At 38.9% G+C, this 14,677-nt stretch overlaps 1 protein-coding gene across 1 annotated transcript; it reads left to right on the top strand.

Moving 5' to 3' along the window:
- Positions 1 to 800: 800 nt before the first annotated feature.
- On the top strand, positions 801 to 9,920 carry LOC129279626 (cell division cycle protein 20 homolog). Its single transcript, XM_064111606.1, has 10 exons — positions 801 to 1,179; positions 1,916 to 2,069; positions 2,874 to 3,048; positions 3,450 to 3,652; positions 4,049 to 4,174; positions 6,386 to 6,582; positions 7,989 to 8,083; positions 8,537 to 8,765; positions 9,594 to 9,719; positions 9,912 to 9,920. Exons 2-10 carry the CDS (start codon positions 1,952 to 1,954, stop codon positions 9,918 to 9,920), a joined length of 1,278 nt encoding a protein of 425 aa, XP_063967676.1. The 5' UTR covers positions 801 to 1,179; positions 1,916 to 1,951.
- Positions 9,921 to 14,677: the final 4,757 nt, after the last annotated feature.

The raw sequence follows: 14,677 nt of genomic DNA, 5'->3' as shown, positions 1-14,677 counted from the left end.
CATTGCTGATCGATGTCTAGCTAAACAAAATTATGTCGTAGCTGCATGCAGGGATTGAAACCCACAACCCTCTGTTTCAAAGTCAGGAGACTGATCCACTGGGCCACACTGTTCCACAATTCATATATCATATAGATTTCCTTTAATCTTTAATTCGCGAATGAGATTAAAACAACAAACCAATTGACTATTTCCAGGGAGGCTGAATCGCCAAACAAAATGAAACACAACATTAAAAAAACATGGAATGACAATCAATATCCCAACCAGGGGCGGTTCCAGGATTTTCTAAGGGGAGGGGGGTGTCCAGGAGAAAAAATTAACAAGCCCCCCCCCCAAAAAAAAAAAAAATGGGGGGGGGTCTACTTCCAATTGATGGTGATTTATATCCGGACAATTTTGACAAGCAAAAAAAAAAGAAAAAAAGGTTTTCACTATATAATGATGGAGGACATTTTATTCCAGGAAAAAAAAATGATAAGCCAAAAAAAGGGGGTCCCCACTTGCGTATACACGACATATGTCTCTAACAAATATTTGTTATGCCCTCAAGGGGGGGTGGCAGCAAGGGCCGGATGTGCCCATACTTGGATCCTCCACTGGCCCCAACCTAGGATAGGGTGCATATATTATGTTAATGGCCCTCAATACGTGGATTCCAATTTGCATACATTAACCGTTGCTATATCCGGCAAACCCGGATAATCAAGAATTTGATTCTGCTTGTCGGAATGCATAACATTTTGAATACATTACAATCAGACAAGTCTTCGGGTTGTTATGCTTCCAATTCGATCGGCATTTCTCTCCCCGCAACCAATATAGGCCTCCATGTATAGGTATTCCTTTCAATAAATAGAATACACTTCTTTGAAAGCAGTTGCTAAGACTGGAAAGCTATGGAAAAGAGCAGTCTTTTAATGTTTGAATGGTATGCGTGGTATTTAAATACGTAATCAGACCGGTATGACATCAAGCACAACACATCAGAGAATTGGAAAGGGTGCGCAAACCGCTAAACTTTAACTTCACTTGGTTTTACAAAGTACAGGGACAGTCTGTTCTCAATAGCGTTCAAGCGTTCACCGTTCGTTTTAATACAAACCCGATCGGATCCACAGATCGATAAAGCTATACAACAACGTTATAATTTCACCTATACTGAAAAAGTGCTTTGAGGTAAGAGATGAATGCTTTTGTAGACATTTTATTATTATTTGATGATGGGATTTTACATCGTTCCATGATCAAAAGATATTATAATAGTCTTTATACTAGATAAGAGGGATGCCAGAGTTAGTTTCACTTATCATGAAATGATTGAAAATTATAGGCCTCCAAAATTTCTTTTTACGAAAGTGTTCTTTTATGTTTCAATTTGTCACAAAAATAAAGTATTTCTGGACCAACTAAACTCAGATGTAAGATTTTAATGAATGTCTTATTTAGTATGCACCCTTGTTAAAATTATTAAACACGCAAAAGAATATGCTGTACATTTAATTTCAAATTAAGCTAAAACTTGTGCATTCTCCCATAGTATGCAATTGAATGGGAGACAGAAAAGAACATCCGTTATCATCCTTGGTTCATTATAGGCAGGGGCGGATACAGGATTTTCCAAAGGGGGGGGGGCAAATTTTTCGGAGGAAAATTTTTAAAAGTCAAAAAAAGGGGGATTTCAACCACAAATTAAGGATATTTCGACCCGAAAAAATTTGACAAGCAAAAAAAAAAAGAAAGATTTGTAACCCAATCAGAGTTGATGTTCAACACTATTCTTTTAGAAAATGTTGACTGGAACCGTTTTCCCTCCTGGGATAATAAAAATACAGCTTAAGATCACCTTATCTCCCTTACCTATCAATATACAACCACACCGCTCATTATTTATTTTGTGCTGTTTTTATCTCAGAATCAATTGAAGAGAGAAGAGAAAAAAAAAAGAAAGATGTCCAATCTTCAATTTGAGACGACAGTGAATGAGCTGATTAAGCTGGATGCTCCGGTTACTATGGGAACAGGAAGCGATCTTCCGAGGTGGCAGAGAAAGGCTATGGAAAATAGAGGTAGGGCTATTTTGATGATGATGATGACGATGGTGATGATGATGACGATGATGATGATGATGATGATGAGGATGATGATGTTGAGGACGGTGTTGATGATAATGAGGATGGTGATGATGATGATGATAGTGATGAAAGTGATGATAGTTATGAATATGATGATGTTGATGATGATGCATGGTGACGACAGTAGTGATGATGGTGAAGAAGATGTTGATGATGAAAAGAACGTGATTATAATGGTGGAAGTCGGGTACTCTGCGTCTCCCCTCTTGAGAAACGTGACTATATGCACACACCTGTGATAGTAGTGGTGGTAAAAGAGAATTTGATCGTAGCTAGATATATTGTTGATGCTGGTGAGTATGTTGTTGATGATGATTATGATTATGATGATGATGATGATGATGTAAATGATAATGATGGTGATGGTGGTGATGGTGATAATTATGCATCATGACGATGGTGGTAGCGCTGTTGTGGTGGCGCAGTGGTGGTGTAGGTGATGATGACGTCGATGGTGATAAAGATGATGATGGAGATGATGATGCTGATGACTGTGATTGCGATGATGGTGATGGTGATAATTATGATGACGATGTTGATGATGGTGGTGGTGATGGTGGTGATGGTGCATGGTGATAGTGATGATTTCGAAAATGATGATTCATGATTATTGATCGTACATGTGACGATGACAACGGTGATTGCGAGGGTGCCTAGATTTTCATTGATCTCAGTGTCAATTATATACATCATCACGGATTCAAACAGTACATTTCTTGTATCGTCGTATTTTGCCAGAGAGGGGACTTGTCCTATCACCTTCCAATAACAGGAAAACCCCTTCCCGAGGGGCTACGAAGACTCCATCACGTCGGCGGAACTCCAAACAAACTCCAAGTAAAACACCCACTGCTAAGAAGACAGGAAAGACTCCAGGCAGGGAGCCTCTTAAACAACATCAAGGAGGAGATAGGTATGTATTATAAGTCTTAAAGTTCTTTGAATCTGTTCAGATCACGGGAGGTGCAATCGGGGCGGGGGGGATAGGGCGACCGTCCTTGTGATTCTTCAAGTAGTGCAGAAAAAGGGGGGAAAGGGAAGAAAGAATGCAGAACAGAAAATTATAAAATAAGAGGTATGGGACGTATAACTCTATGAATATCCCATAATTAAATTTAGAAAAAAAAAACAGCTCAACTACTGGGTCGTCTGGCCTACCATCAGAATTTCCGAGCGTCACCCCTTATTCAGATGGTTGTATTCCGACGGGACGGGATATTTGTTACTATTATCCCCAATATTCAGGTACCGATATTTACGACTTTAGTCGTTGATCAATAGATCATCGTTCGACTTAATCCTATTCAATTTCAGATTTATCCCCAACCGGGCCCTGATGGACTACGACCTTAGTCATTTCAAACTGACCCAAGGTGACCAGCCCACATTCGACGAGGAGATGCAGGAAGCGGATGAGGTATCGACCTACAACACATCAGCCATCAAAGACCACCTGGGTGAACATAAGGACGCCAAGATCCTGACCTTCAAGCAGAGAGCACCCAAAGCGCAAGAAGGTGGGACACGTATACATTGCCATCAAATGCTACATTGCACCTGTGCATTCTTTTGTATATCGTGAGAAAATGGGAAGCTGAATTTGTTTTCGTTTTGTTACTCCATGCTTAAAAAACTAATTTGAAAGAGCTAGAGAGAGAGGGGGTGGGTAAGTTTGACAGAAAAAGTGTTCGGATATTACTTTGCGATTTTCGACGGCATCAGTGCAGACAGTATGAGAACAATGCAATTCCACTCGAATTATCCGATTAACGGATGAGGCTGCCTCCCATATTAGAAAGGATACGTGTGTGTTAATGGCTGAATATATAACAAGACCATGCAACGCTCCATTCTTTATATTTACATGTTTATCTTTTATTGATATGTTTATTTTTCATATCAACTCTTGGTAGGCTACTCCAACAACTTGAAGGTGCTTTACAGTTCGACTCAGGACCGGCCGAAGAAACCGACCAGTCGGTTTATACCACAGACAGCAGAACGGATCCTGGATGCACCGGAACTCCACGATGACTTCTGTACGTGTTCATTTCAATAGCAGGGAGTTTTCGCTCAACGACGGGGTCAAGAACATAGAAAATGTATTGTCAAATGCCCTTCATGAGAATGAACAACCAAGACTAATTTAAGTCTTTGTCGAAAGTTGATGAATCAAAACAGCAGTTTTGTCCTGGACTCCAGGCAAACGACATATTTGTAATTTTTCGTCAGCTTCGAAACTGAGGACGAATCTGCTGTTCCGGTTCACTAATTTTCGACCCCCCCCAAAAAAAAAAGAATACTGGATGTTCTTTGACATAATGACATGAAGGGCATCTGGCGACAGTGGCGTAGCTAGGATTTTTTTCACGGGGGGGGGCACTGGGGGGTCCTTGCTTTTTCAGGGGGGGCACCGGCCATTTTTCCGGTGTGTGTGTGTGTATGTGTCACAAGGGCGGATCCGACTTTCGCCATTAGGGGATGGGGCCCGAAATTATCTTCACCTATATCAGTCACTTCTTAGTTTTATTCTTATAAAACAACATAAACATGAAATAATCTCATAAGCCTTATAAAAAGTGCGAGCGCGAAGCGCGAGCGATTTTTTTTTTATTTTTTACTTTCATGTATTTTTTCCTGAAAATTTAATTTTCTGGGCAATGTTATGTGTGATCCTGAACAAGATTCGTATGTAACTAGATGGTTACTGCGAACGCCAAGCGTGAACAGAAATTTTTATCAACTGTTCTAGCATTATCGAAAAGGACTGCTTAAGGACTGCTTACAGTTACCCACGAAGACGGTATATATTTCAATAATGCGAGCGCGAAGCGCGAGCAAATTTTTTGACATTCCGACCTAAAAAATTGTCTTTCTAAGCACTTTTTGTATTAATAAATGGAGTAGATATGTAACTAAATAATTGATGCGAGCGCGAAGCGCGAGAGGAAGAAATTTTAAAATTGAGATTTTAGACCTAAAAGCGGGACACTCTATTCATATTTTGTAAATCATAAATAGAATATAGTCAATTGGGTATAATTAATAATGCGATTGTGAAGCGTGAGTAGACGATTATTGATATTCTGATGTGAAACTGGATAATTTAAGTACATTTTAAATAAAGAACATGCAGGCTATCGCGCATGTTTTAGATTTAGACCTAGAATCTGGGAATTCATTATGGAATACAATATGAACTTGGCAAATCAAACAATGTGACCGCGCAGCGTGAGCTTAAAATGCTGATATGTAGACCATAAAACGGACCGATTTCACAGAGCACTTAAATTTGTAAATGAAAAAAAAATAATGAAAGCTCGATGTCCGAGCTAAAATATGTTTTGCATATTGACTTCAAAACTTGCTCCATATCAGCCTATTGAGCAAGATATGAATCTCATCGAACAGGCAATTCTGGCGCGAAGCGCCAGCAAAATTTTTATATAGTAACATGAAAAGATTTGTTTTTTAATTGCAAGTCTTCCCCTCACATTATTTCATTCACTCGTCTTCCTCCTCTTATTTTCCTCTTCTTTTTTTTCTTCTGTCTTTCTTCTTCTTTTCCTTTTTCTTTTCTTCTTTCTCCCTTTTTTTTTTTTTTTTTTTTTGCTCTGCCAATTTTTTCTGGGGGGGCACACCAAATATCAGGGGGGGCACGTGCCCCCCCAGGCCCCCCCGTAGCTACGCCACTGTCTGGCGATACATTTTTTGATGTTCTACGTCTTCATACGTCTTGGAGCGAAATTCCCCTATTCGTTACAAGAAAAAAAAACTCGTAATGACTCAAGACTTCATCTCTAGGCGGTAGGCCTATCCTGCATTGGGGATACATCATCTCTAGGCGGTAGGCCTATCCTGCATTGGGGATACATGCAGTCATGACCAGAGATGGGAATCGTTTTTTTTTTTTTTTTTTTTTTTGGGGGGGGGCAGTAAAGAGGATTGGGGGTTTGGCATAACCCCCAAAATATATCATTGTATATAATTTAGAAACTATCCCTAATAAGAAGTTCAATAATGCCATACAAGCTATTTTGCCATTGCTCACTATAGTCTATACTAGTCTATTAATCTTTCTTTATACTTTTCATTATTTTGTTGATGAGTTTCTTTAAACACTATTTCTATTTACTAAATGCTAAAAAGTATGTAATGCATTTTTACCGAGATGTTTTTTTCATGGTTGAATTTATCCACATTCTCTGAAAATATATCATAATTTCGATTTCATTTGATCTACTTTTTAGACCTAAACCTGATGAGTTGGAGTTCAAAGAACATTCTAAGCATCGCTCTTGGCAACGCGGTTTACCTATGGAACGCCAACTCGGGGGAGATTGACCATCTCTTTCAATTAGAGAGTCCAGGGGATTACATTTCATCGGTGCAATGGCTTCAAGACACGGATTGTCTCGCAGTTGGGAACTCGATGGGCCAAGTGCTGGTAAGAAGTCGAGAAAATAATGCTACTTTGGGGCTTACTCAGTTCAGTAATTTATTTTTGCTTTGTGGTGATGTTTGTTTTTGAATTTCGCTATGAGATTTCAGTAATACGAGTATAGCATGAGACCCCCCCCCCCCTTTAAGGGGATGGGCTTTATCTCAGACAATTTGTGAGTAAGCGATTCCCCCGCCCCATCCACCTTTACTAGTTCACCATTGACCATTACCACCCAACAGCAGGTCCTTGGCATCAAACACAGTACCTGGTCCGGGGAGGATTTAGTGGATTTGATTCTTTTTCCCATTTTCACATTTCCCATCTCCTTCCTCCCCTTTTTCCCTATTCATCCTTTCGTCGCTTTTTTATTCTTTCAATCATAATTAAGCATCTACTGAAGATGTGAAAACACTCAAACACACAGAACTTCTTACTCATCTGAATACTAAATGACATTCCTCTTTTCTGTTCCTTTTTAAGCTAAATATAGTATTAGGATGGGGGGTCGGGTGTCCGGACACTTTATATTTTTGAAGCCTTCCTTTTTTTCTTTGGATTACACTAAAAATACTAAATCAATAGTTGTAATCATCTTCTACTTTGTTCTCTATAATATTTCCTAACATTTTGTATTAAAAATTGATGAAACTTCGCTTGTAAATTTTTGCAGATGACTTTCTAAAATTGACCGTCCGGACACACAACATGTCCGGACACACAACCACCTGGTCCGGGGAGAATTTAGTGGAGTTGATTCTTTTTCCCATTTTCCCTCTCCCCTTCTTTCAATTCTTCTTTCAATCATAATTAAGCATCTACTGAAGATATGAAAACACTCAAACACAAAGAACTTCTTACTCATCAGAATACTAAATGGCATTCCTCTTTTCGGTTTTTCTGTTCTTTTTAAAGTTTAATATCGTATTACAGGGCCCTGGGAGCGATTTTTAAATTGGAGGTGATGGTTTGGAAGAAAAAAAAAGGTTCTCATTACAAAATGAAGGTCATTTGGTTCAATTTCTACTTTTTGGTATACCGACCTGATTTTCAGGAAGTGCTGCCTATGGTGTATATAACACACACAGCACCCTAACAAAAATCTTGCTTCCTTGGGCCATGTTATCAGTTAAATCCGTCATTTTTTTCTACTGCACTACCATTTCTTTTTTCTCTCTCCGTCTTTCTCTGTTTTTCCTTGTTTCTGGTTGTCCAATCTTCTTCTTTTTCCTCTTCCTCTTCTTATTTTCCCTTTTCTTATACTTATCCTTCTTTACCTTATTCACTTTCTTCTTCTATTCTTTTCTTATATCTATTTCTCTTCTTCTTCTCCTCCTCTTCTTCTTCTTTTTCTCCTTTTTCTTCTTCTTCTTTTTCTTCATCCTCCGACTTTGCATTATTTTCCAATGCAGCTCTGGGACGTTTCGAAACAAAAGTGTCTTCGATGCATGGGAGGTCATCCCGCGCGAGTTGGATCGCTGGCTTGGAATTCCTACATTCTGTCGAGGTATTCGTATATTCGTATATAGTTTGTCTTTATTAAAAAATAAGAATGGTCGATGAAGGTTAACCAACACAAAGAGAGTAGGATATGACTTATGTCAAGGAACTTGCTAGTTATAAAAGTTAACATGCTTTGAAAAGATACCGACTATTTTCATTTATGGGTTGTTGCTTTTTGGGCCATCATATTCTAAGGTCATAGTCCTTGCACGCCGTTTGTGATGACATCAGTAACATTTCAACCAACGGGCGCTAGGAAATCTTAGATTATGCTGAAAAGAGAAAATAACTATTCGAAAATTAAAGCAGAGGCATTTATGTATGTTTGGTAAAAATTACAATTGAAATAGCAGAGGTCACACGTTTGATCCCTGTGGAACTGTTACTGTTCGTCGTCTTTTTGAAGATCGCTCTATATAAGCTTTTCACAACACCTTATCATATTTTCTCTATGAAGCGGTGGACGAGCAGGAAATATTCACCACCACGATGTCCGAATCGCCGACCACCTGGTAGCTTCGATCGAAGGACATACACAAGAAGTCTGTGGCATGGCTTGGAGCCCCGATTTTAAATATATTGCCACCGGTGGAAACGACAACGTTCTCAATATATGGGACTCTACGAGAGCAATGGCAGGATCTGAACCGCTCTATTCACTCGCGCAACACCAAGCTGCTGTTAAGGTAAGATAAATAATAGGTCTAGTATATAAGAACGATGGTCATCATGGTGATTGTCGTCGTAGTGGTGGCGGCAATGATGATGATGATCATCATCATCTAATCCTGCACTACTGCAGCTTCTTATACTACATTAGATTCTACTCCTATATTGACATGATTGATAGGCCTAATAATTTATTATGACTATCATGAAGAAGATAACGACGACGATGGTATTGCCGATGATCATGATGGTGATACTGATAATGACGACGATGACTATAGCGAAGCCTGGGGATTGTTTGTTAACATATTTGAAAAGTTGTCAGACCTGTCAATATTCCTTCATTTTGATTGGCTGAGAAGAACTGTTACTATAGTAACTGTCGGATAAAATGTCCAAGTCATGAAACGCTCTCCTTGTATACTGCCCCTAAGATTTACAATACGTACGATATGATAATGACGACGACGACGATGATGATGGTGATGATGTGGATGAGGATGATAGTGATGACAATGATGATGACGACGACGGTAGTGATGGTACCCAAAGGCACTAAATTCGTTTTAACTAGTAGAAACAAAAATCATCTCGGGCGTAAGATAAATCGCAGAGTAATTTTAAGAAATATCACAAAAATCATCTTTCTCTAAACACTTTCGTTCCATTGATTATGAATAAATATAGACCTGCAATAACAATCTCGTAATGTAACTTACATGTTCTCCTGGCAATGACGTATAATGTCAGAAATTTGAGTATTTTACAATAAATAATTGATTGCCACCCCCTGGAATTATTTATTTTTTAATCCAGTAATATGGTGCCCCCGATTTTACTTGCAGGCTATCAGCTGGTGTCCATGGCAACCGAATGTGCTTGGTAGCGGTGGCGGGACGGCCGACAGGACGATACGATTTTGGAATGCTCAGAGCGGATTGTGTATGAAAACCACAGATGCGAAGTCACAGGTATTATATGGCCGTTCTCTTAATGTAGTTGCCCCCCTTTACTTGTCTTTAGAAATATTGATCGAGCAGGCACAGATGATTCATGTCATGTGTTTGATGATGTGGAGGTTGATTTAGCCTGGTTGATTTAGCCTGAATACTGACCTAGTTCTTTTCTCTTCTCTACTAGGTATTATTATGTATTTTACATAGTTTGATTGAAGCTTCGATATGTCCTTTCTTCTATTCTTTCTATTTCTTTTATTTCTTCATATTCTCCTCTTCTTGTTGTTATTGTCGTCACGTTTATGCTGTTGTTCTTCTCCTTATTTATTTCCCTTCGTTATCAGTTTCTTCCGTCTCCTTCTACTCCTCGTCCCCTCTCTTCTTCTGTTCCTCCTCTTCCTTCTCCTTCTTTTCTTCTTCTTCTTCGTTATATTCTTGTATATATCTTATTTATTGTCTATATATCTTATTTATTGGTAATAGTAAATTCTGATTTTTTTCTTCATTTTTAATATGTAAATAGTATAATTTTAACATTTTATTATCTTAATTCTGTATATTGAGGACCCCACTGGAAATAAGCTTTCGAGCTTTCGTGGGTCATCCTGTGCAAGCCTGTTGTTTTAATGCTACTGTATATATGTTATGGTGACTTGCCAAATAAAATCAATCAATCAAAGAGGCAAGGTGACCTGTAGGTGATTTATGAAAGAAATTGGGTAGGACTATTGTGTTCAATATTCTTATTTTCCTGAATCTCACACTTTTTTCACTTTATATAATTTAAAAAATCAACTTTGGCCATGCCGAGATTATATATGTGTGGCGTCGCGCGAAAACCAGACTATTGGTGAGAGACAATAAATGCGCTAGGACGTCATTTAAATACGCGTGTCATCAAACTTTTGTCTGGCGCGCGTCGCGAGGAAAAACAAAACAAACAATTCGCGGGAAATAAAAAAAAATGTCAGGCGCATTTTTATTTTTCAGAACTGTGGATATCGGCTCGATATATTTGGTGGCGGGTTCGGATATATGTTGATTGGATTTAATTCCCTTGGCTGAAATCCATGAAGGTAAGTTAAACTATATTGCAGATTGAGTTGTTTTGTTAAATTAATTGATAATTGCGATGCGAGGAACATGGCAACTAAACGTGTGAATGTGAATTTTGTGTTGCGTGTTTATATGGATCGATCGAGAGAGAGCTTTTTTAGGAACGACTTTAAACGTCAAATTACATGCGACTGCTGCAGCGATTCGCGGTATTTGTCCGGGACTTTGACGGCCTTTTTAAGATCTAACTTATGTCTGCCTAGGCTATCAACTAGATTTAGATCTTTACCTTGATTTACCTTGATGTTGGGCATAAAGTATAGGGCCTAGGAGACTTATTTGCCCCTCTGCATCTTCTTAGAACTTGTCCTCAGTTATAAACATAACAATTTCACATGCATGTGTGGGTTTGGACGATTTGTGAAAAATTCAGTGTCTGGGTCGAAGCGATTGTACTTGGTTTTCCAGGCCTTCTCTAAATTTGATTTGAATGAATTAATACTGCTACTGTTCACGACCTCAGAAGGTAGGTCATTCCATAGATTGATTACTCGTTGCGAGAAATCGTGTTGCCTGAGTGTTGATTGTGCTCTTAACTTAATTATTTTTCTAGAATGTCCTCTTGTCCGAGATTGAGTGTCAAGTTTGAAGAAATTTGCACAGTCCAAATCATCTATGCCCTGAATAATCTTAAACGTTTGGATCATATCCGCTCTGTTTCTCCTATAGGATAACGTTGGTAGATTTAGTTTCTTCAGTCGTTCCATATAGCTCAGGTTCTTCAGATGTGGAATTAGCTTGGTTGCTCTACGTTGGATTTTTTCCAGTTTTATGATGTCTTTCTTGAGATAGGGGTGCCATACACTACTGCAGTATTCTAAAGATGGTCGTATGATTGACTTGTAAAGTTGAACCAGACCTCTTTCATCCAAGTTTGAGAAAGTTCTCTTGATAAGTCCTAAAAGGCGGTTTGCTTTGGCACAAGCTTTGATCACATGTTTAGAAAATTGCAAATTGTTATCAAAGGTTACTCCCAGGTCGTTTTCCTCAGTCACTTTTGGAATTACAGAAGTGTCGTCTGGTACTAGTAGGTAGCTCATACCTGGATTTTTTCTTCCAATAGACATTACTTTGCATTTCTTCTGGTTGAAGGTTAACTGCCAGTCTCCTGCCCACGACGAAAGGTTGAACAAATCATCCTGGAGGCTTACGTTATCATCTTCGTCACGGCGGGGTGCATACAGTTTTGTGTCATCTGCAAATAATTTGACTACAGAGTTCTTAGAAATCACATCCGGAAGATCATTGATGAAGACAATAAAGAGGGTAGGGCCGATAACACTACCTTGAGGAATTCCACTGGTCACCTCACATTCCTTGGACAGTGCTCCATCTACTATCACGCTTTGTTTGCGATCAGAGAGAAACGCTTTAATCCATGTCCATACTTTTCCTTGAATTCCATATCCTTGTACTTTTGCGAGGAGTCTAGTATGGGGAACACTATCAAACGCTTTGCGGTAGTCCAGGTAAATGCAATCGACTATATCCTTTGCATCAAGGGCAGTACTCCAATCATTTGTGACTTCCAGTAGTTGGGTAGTACAAGATCTTCCTTTCCTGAACCCGTGTTGATGAGGCGTTAGTAGGTTATTGGATTCTAAGTGATCCAATATCTGATCCCTAACAATTTTTTCCATAATCTTACAAACAACACTTGTAAGACTTACAGGTCGATAATTCTCTGGAACATTTTTCGGTCCCTTTTTGTGAATGGGTACCACGTTAGCAGAGCGCCACAAGTCAGGGATCTGTCCTGTAATCATTGAGGTGGTGAAAATATCTACCAATACTGGGGCTACCATCTCCTGTAATTCCTTCAAGATCCTAATATGAATTCCATCAGGACCTGGAGATTTGTCTTGGTCCAGACGTCTTAGTATTTTAATTATAGCTGAACTGTCTATGTGGATATCAACTAAGGGATCCACGAAGCATCTGTTCTTGAACTGTGGAATTTCCAAAGTATTTTCAACAGTAAAAACTGAGCTGAAAAACTTATTGAAGACTTCTGATTTCTCTTCGTTGCTTTCGGCATAAGAATTCTCATCATTTATTAAAGTAGGTATTCCTGACTTGGATTTTGTCTTGCTGTGTATATACCTCCAGAAACTCTTTGAGTTGTGCTTGATTTCAGATGAAAGTTTTTTTTCAAAGTCCCTCTTAGCACTGTTAACCTTTTTTGTTGCTTCATTTCTCATGGTGGTATATATAGCTCTGGATTTGACCGTATTTCTTTTCTTGCGTCTGTCCCTCTGAAGAACATTCCATGCCTTATGTTTATCTTTAATTGATCTCTTCACTTCAGCATTCATCCATAGTGGTTTAGGTTTGCAATTTGTGGATACAAGTGGAACATATCTTTCAGTTAGATATGTCATAGCATTGACAAATGACTTGTATTTATCATCAACTTGATCACAATTAAAAACATCACAGAATATATCGTTCTTCCCTGCATCTTTCCTCATTTCATCGTAATGACCTTTGTAATACGCATGTCGATTTCCTCTCTTGAGCTCACTACCTAGTGCTAAAAAAAGTTCAAAGGATATGGCGAGGTGGTCGCTTTTTCCAAGAGGAGCTTTGAATTGGATATTGCTTATCATGTCTGGCTGGTTTGTAAGCACAAGATCAAGAATATTGCTCACTTGTCCTTCACGTAGCCTGGTAGGTTCTGTAACTAGTTGACTCATAAACATATCCTCTATACAATCTATAAATCTGGAGCTAAAGTTATCTATGGGATCAGAGGTTTTCGGCGGATTCCATGTCACTTGTGGGAGATTAAAATCGCCAACGACTAAGGTAAGTGGAAAGCCTAGCCCTTCGATCTCCCTCAATAGACTTAGTAAGGATTCATTATTCTCAGCATGACTGTTCGGACTGCGATATATACATCCAATAAGTATTGTAGGTTTACCTGGTTTTGGAGTAATACTGCACCAGATACTTTCGGCAAAATTATCACTTGTGAGAACTAAGTTTGCTTTTAGATCCATTTTAGTATAAATGACAACACCTCTTTTGCGAAATTCCAAATCTGGCAAGAACATGTCATATCCTGGAATAGCGTATTCAACATCTTCTATTTCCGTCCTGGAGAATTTAGGGCATATCTCTGACAAGGCGATAATTGCTGGATTTTCAGCTTCAATTCTACATATCAGCTCATTTCTTTTGTTCATCAGAGAGTCAACATTGCTATAAAAACATTTGTAGGGTAGTCATTGCTCTGTTTCAGATTCTTTATCTGATTCTGAGTCAGATCTACTTTCTTCTTCAGTTGGAATGTAGTCTCCGAGGGTAATATCTTTCCTGGGACTATCGTAGCGCAGGTTCACGCTTTCTTCGATAAGAACTTGAGTGTTAGAGTTATTGCCTGGTTGACTAAATTCCTTTTGGCTACTGGCATTGTCCTTCGTAGCCTTTATTCTCTCACTATCTTGGTGTTTGAAAGACCTTGAAGACTTTGAGATCCTTCCTCTGAATATTCTGAGGTCTGTTTCGCCGTTCTCACGTCTACTGTGTAGTTCCTTCCTTAAGAGCTTCCTGTCTTCTCTCTGTTGGAGTGTCAAGTCTGGTGAGATGTAAGTGTTCTTCCACCTCTCTGAATTTCTAAGGTGTTTTGCATTCCTGAGAATTTCCCTCTTTTTCATCTGATTGGGATCATCTGACAATTCTACGAGAAGGACGCGATGTTTGTCTGGATTCCATCTTCCCAATCTAGTTACCTTTGCAATGTTCACATCTGCTACTTTCACCCCTGCGTTGAGGATTTCCCTTACGCATGCAATATCATCTTGCTGCCTTATGTTGCGTACATTACTTCCAGATTCTAAAACACCGAAAATAAC

Source organism: Lytechinus pictus, chromosome 16, assembly GCF_037042905.1.
Source record: "Lytechinus pictus isolate F3 Inbred chromosome 16, Lp3.0, whole genome shotgun sequence".
Lineage (NCBI taxonomy): Eukaryota > Metazoa > Echinodermata > Echinoidea > Temnopleuroida > Toxopneustidae > Lytechinus > Lytechinus pictus.
This window is presented reverse-complemented; position numbering and strand designations above follow the sequence as displayed.